This window comes from Psammomys obesus, unplaced genomic scaffold (genome assembly GCF_907164565.1).
Source record: "Psammomys obesus unplaced genomic scaffold, mPsaObe1.curated_primary_1811, whole genome shotgun sequence".
NCBI lineage: Eukaryota > Metazoa > Chordata > Mammalia > Rodentia > Muridae > Psammomys > Psammomys obesus.
In genome coordinates, this window is record NW_026592118.1 from 42,832,311 (window position 1) to 42,838,137 (window position 5,827).

A 5,827-nucleotide genomic window follows, 5' to 3' on the forward strand; every position below is an offset into this window, starting at 1 on the left:
ACACACACACACACACACACACACACACACACACACACACACACACACACACACTTGTATTTGCCCTTTCTAACATTTTTTTCCTCTTTAAATTGCTGTAACGGACCTGATAGGCTAGGGTCAGAAGGAAGGGGAGGAGGACCTCCCCTATACGTGGACTTTGGGAGGGGCATGGGAGGAGATGAAGAAAGGATGAAGGACTGGAAGGGGATGAGGGAGGGGGCTACAGTGGGATACAAAGTGAATAAACTGTAATTTATAAAAATAAATTAAAAATAAATAAATTTTTAAATAAATTAAAAATAAACTTCTGTAATAATCAGAAAATGAGTTTAGAGTAACAATCATTATTTCCTTATTATTCTTTTCTTTGGCAGTTGTTACCAAAACTGTGCATCAAATATAGAAAGAAAAGTATGACAGAAAGAGAAGTAAATGTTGACTTTTGGTACAAAAATTCTTGTTTTATGGAAGCAAGGGTAAAATACCTTTTTTCCTTATATCCATAGATTATTGGCTTTTAAAAATGAGCTTTAAAATGTTTTATAATTAAAGAAAAATTTCAAGTACTATGTTGAAGAGATACAGAGAGAGTGGGCAGCCTTGCCTTGTCCCTAATTTCAGTGGGATTGATTTAAGTTTCTCTCCGTTTAGTTTTATGTTGGCTATAGGCTTGCTGTCTATTGTCTTTACTATGTTCAGGTATGTGCCTTGTATCCCTGATCTCTCCAAGACTTTAAATATAAATGGGAGTTGGATTTTGTCCAGTGTTTTTTTTTGGCATCTAAGGAGATAATCACATGGTTTTTCTCCTTCAGTTTGTTTATATGGTGAATTACATTGATAGATTTCCATAAACTGAAACACCCCTGTAGGCTTGGGATGAAGCCTACTTGGTCATGGAGGATTGTATCCTTTATGTGTTCTTGGATTCTGTTTGCAATTATTTTATTTTTACATCGATGTTCATGAGAGATAGGACTGAAGTTCTCTTTTTCAGTTGGGTCTTTGTGTGGTTTAGGTATCAAGGTGACTGTGGCTTCATAGAATGAGTTTCATAATGTTTCTTCTGTTTCTATTTTGTGGAACAGTTTGAAGAGAATTAGAATTAGCCCTTCTTTGAAGGTCTGGTAGACTTCAGCATTGAAACCACCATGTTTGTAGCAGCATTACTCATAATAGCCAGAATCTGGATAACAACCTAGATGTCCCTCAATGGAGGAATGGATACAGAAATTGTGGTACATTTACACAATGAAATACTACTCAGCAATTAAAAACAAGGAAATCATGAATTTTGCAGGCAAATGGTGGGAACTAGAAAAGATCATCTTGAGTAAGGTATCTCAGAAGCAAAAAGACACACATAGTATATACTCCCTTATAAGTGGATATTAAACATATAATGTAGGATAATCATACTAAAATCTGTACACCTAAAGAAACTAAACAAGGAGGAGGAGCCTGGGTAAGATGATCAATCCTCACTCAGAAAGGCAAACGGGATAGACATCTAAAGAGGGAGAAAACAGGAAACAGGACAGAAGCCTACCACAAAGGGCCTCTGAAAGACTCTACCCAGCAGGATATTGAAGTAGATGTTGAGACTCATAGCCAAACTTTGGGCAGAGTGCAGGGAATCTTATAAAAAAAAGGGGGAGAGAGAAAGACCTGGAGGGGACAGGAGCTCCACAAGGAGACCAACAGAACCAAGAAATCTGGACCCAGGGGTCTTTTCTGAGACTGAATCTCCAACCACGGACCATGCATGGAGATAATCTAGAACCTCTGCACAGATGTAGCACATGGCAGCTCAGCATCTAAGTGGGTTCCCTAGTAATGAGAACAGGGACTGTCTCTAACATGAACTCAGTGGCTGGCTCTTTGATCACCTTCCCCTGATGGGGGAACAGCCTTGCCAGGCCACAGAGGAGGATAAAGCAGCCAGTCCCGATGAGACCTGATAAGCTAGGGTCAGATGGAAAGGGAAGAGGACCTCTCCTATCGGGGGACATGGGAGAAGAGGAGGGTGGGAGGGTGGCATTGGAAGGGAATGAGGGAGGGGGATACAGCTGGGGTACAAAGTAAATCACTATAATTAAAAAAAAGTTTTTAAAACTGTTAATATGGGGCCATTGAAATAAGTATTTTAAAATAAGTATATTTAAAAGCTTTTTGCCATTTTTGTAATTATTTTATGTCTATCCTTTAATGGATAGTTTCAGTGTATGTTGATATAGGCATGATTAAGAAAATGGGGCTATCTGTACTTTTATTATATTTTATAGTTTTTAATGTATTTCATAAGCTATCAATTTTTATATATAATAGATATATCTATGTTAAAATATTTTTATTAAAGGGGATTAATGTATGATTACTTTTATGGGTCATTATTACTCCATAAATTTTCATTTTGATTGGACTGGCTACCTGTTATTTCTGGGGTTTTTTATTTTTATTAATTTAATAAAGTATTCTGAGAACTTTGAAAAAATTAAAGAAATATTTCAAATGGCTGACCACATATGAAATGGCTGATCACTTACTTAGCAGTTGACTCTTTACAAGAGGCTGAAAGCCTAGGTTTGGCCAATTAAGTCCTAATACTTCATGTTCCTCTATCACCTTCAACATTCCTAATCACACTATTATGAGAACAAATTCTCTTCTCTCAAACTGCTGCCTATCTACCACAATCATTACTATCCTTAGGACATATACATGAACATTACATTGCCAGTTCTCTTATTTTCTTATTAAATGTTACTGAACATTGACAAGTGAATATCAAAGTCCAGTGTTTGCTCACAAAGTGAGACAGACTCATTTGTTACAAAAATAACAGATAAGATTTGCATATTGCTTACATATCTTATGCTAATATTGAAATAAACCTATATTTTCTAATCCTTTATTTATATATTGTCATGTATTAATTTCAATAACCTTGGATATAATGCTGCTATACTTTTATAAAGGAGGAAATCGGCTATTACGAATAAAGTTGCTATGAACATGGTTATGCAAATGTCCTTGTCGTATACATGAGGATACTTTAGATGTATGCCTAGAAGTGCTAGCTGGATCTTGAGATAGCACTATTCCTAATTGTCTGAGAAAGTGGCAGATTGATTTCCAAAGTGGTTGTACACGTTTATATTCCCACCAGCAATGGAGGAGGGTTCCCCTTTCTCCACATCCTCTCCAGCATGTGTTGTCACTTGAGTTTTTGATCTTGGCCATTCTGACAAGTTAAGGTGAAATCTTTTGGTCGTTTTGATTTGCAATTCCCTGATGACTAAGGATGTTGAACATTTCTTTAAGTGTTTCTCTGACATTTGATATTCCTCTATTGAGAATTCCCTGTTTAGCTCTGCACCCCATTTCTTAAATTGGATTACTTGATTTGTTGCTGTTTAACTTCTTGAGTTCTTTATATATTCTGGAAATCAACCCTTTGGAAACAACCTAGATGTCCCTCAACTGAGGAATGGATACAGAAATTGTGATTCATTTACAAAATGGAAGAGTATTCAGCAATTAAAAACAAGGAAATCATGAATTTTGCAGGCAAATGGTGGGAACTAGAAAAGACCATCTTGAGTGAGGTATCCCAGAAGCAAAAAGACACACATGGTATATACTTACTAATAAGTGGATATTAGTCAATATAATATAGGATAATCATACTAAAATCTGTATACCTAAAGAAGCTAAGCAAGAAGGAGGAGCCTGGGTTAAGATGCTTATTCCTCATCAGAAAGACAAATAACACTCTTCAGGAAAACAGCACAAACTTTAGAAAAACAAGGTGCTCTAGTGAACTTGATCAGCCATTCAACTTGACAGCATTCTTTAAACTCTCACCAGAATCCAGGAGTTCCTTCACTAAGGAAATGTCTCCGGTGGTCAGTGCTTTCTTGAATGTTTCGTTCTTCTCTTCAACAGGTAAAGACCTTTTTAATTTCTAAAAAAGCAGGGTGTTAAAATTCTCGTTATGTACATTTTCATTTACAGTGCATCAGGAAATAACAGTGTTTTATTAACTACACGGGGTTGTTTCACTTTGGCCAGCAAATAAAATATCTCTTTATAGGGAATGGGCAACGATGCACCAGATCCAGGTGAAGCTACGTCTGTAGCCTAAAGGACACAGCTGATGAAACCGCAGTTGGTAAACAGAGGGACATTTTGCTAGTTTGCATAATAACCTGAAACACGTGCGTCATCCAAACCTTAGGAGAAAGCTGGGGAACTGGGCATGCGGGGGGGGAAAAGGAGGTTCAGTGTCTGGGCCTAGCTTTCGAAAGCCAAGGGAGGCCTAAATCAAGTGTTGCCCAGAAGTTGCCTTTTCCACTACCTGAGATGACCGGTCGAGATACCCTATATCCCAGCCGTCATCCTCACTGTCGCTGCTCTCTCCTCCGCCAGCCACTGCCAAGCCCCTCAGTGTGCCCGCCGCCATGGCCCCAAGCTGCTCTTCTTGCGCCTGTGCACTGCCGGAGGAGGGCCGTGGATTTGCGCATGCGCCTGGGGCCTCTGGCGCAGGCGCGAAGCTGTGCACGGGCCACTTCCTGTCCCCTCCTACCAATAGCGTGCTGTGAGGGAACTGGCCTTTCACGCTGGAACCGGGTGGCCTCACGCCTCGCGAAGATCCGCCACCTCGCTCTGCGCCTCCATGGTACTTCGAATTTCTTTAAGGAACTTTTTTCATTAAAAGAATAAAAATAAAAGTTCGGTTACGTTCTCAGACTTCAAAGAATGCCTGCTCGTGGAAGGAGCCAAGGACGACCGAGCCTTTCTCTATGAACAGGGTCCCTGCTGGGTAGGACGTAACTCCTGTCAGAAGTAAGGGCCTTGTTGGAGGAACCCCTGTTCGCTAGAGCATGTCACGAGCACATACCACACAGACTTTCCAGAAGCCGTCAGGAAAATGAGAAGGGTGATTACTTGACCCCTGCTTCCATTCTCTACTTTTCTTGTGATCAGAGATCTCAGCTTAAGAGTTAGAGACTCAACACTCAAAACACTCTTCTGCTGTGACTCACAGAAAAAGCCATGACGTTCTCCTCATGACAGGAGAATGTGAGGAAGAGTGGATTTAAAACCTTGGAAGAATGCAAAGATTCAGCTTTCCAGAGAGCAAGTAAGCAGTAACAACTTCAGCGGAAAGCAGCCCAAGGTCAGACCCACTTTTCTGTATTCTATTGATAGAATGTTGATTACAAATATGTTTGCCACCAGAGGGAAAAAAATTGATTGGTTAAAAAATATTTAAAAAAGTATTTACCTCAGTGATTTAAAAGGAAACTAGCCGTGTACCATTATTTCTCAGTATTTGAACAATGGTTCTCGACCTATGGGTGGCGACCCCAAACAACCTTTTCACAGGGGTCACCTAAGACCATCGGGAAAACAGATATTTTCATTATGGCTCACAACAGAAGCAAAATTACAGTTTTATTATTAATAAAATTTAGTAAAAATAAATAAAAATATAAATATTAATAAAATATAAGTAAATAACTATTAAAAAGAAAATAAAATATTAATAATTAATAAATATCAATAAATATTAATAGAGACTTATTAGTAATAAAATTATTCCATATGGTGTTATGGGGGAGGGGTGTACAACAACATGAGGAGCTGTATTGAAACGTGGTAGGATTAGGACAGTTGAGAACCACTCTCTTGAAGGTTTTATTTTGATTTTTGTATCCCAGCTGTAGCCTTCTCCCTCACTCCTCCTAGTCCTATCTTCCCTCCTTCTTCCCCCCTTATGCCTCACCATGTTATAAATCTCGGATTCTCTTACTTTAGC

General features: G+C 38.8%; 1 protein-coding gene across 1 annotated transcript in view; it reads right to left on the reverse strand.

Annotated features, from left to right (window-relative positions):
* The window catches only part of Asz1 (ankyrin repeat, SAM and basic leucine zipper domain containing 1), a 48,230-nt gene extending 43,762 nt beyond the window's left edge, over positions 1–4,468 (reverse strand). The window contains exons 1-2 of the mRNA XM_055612870.1: positions 4,364–4,468; positions 3,871–3,970 (exon numbers count right to left, since the gene is read on the reverse strand). Coding sequence (XP_055468845.1) covers positions 3,871–3,970; positions 4,364–4,468 — 205 coding nt within the window. The remainder of the gene's footprint in view (positions 1–3,870; positions 3,971–4,363) is intronic.
* Positions 4,469–5,827: the final 1,359 nt, after the last annotated feature.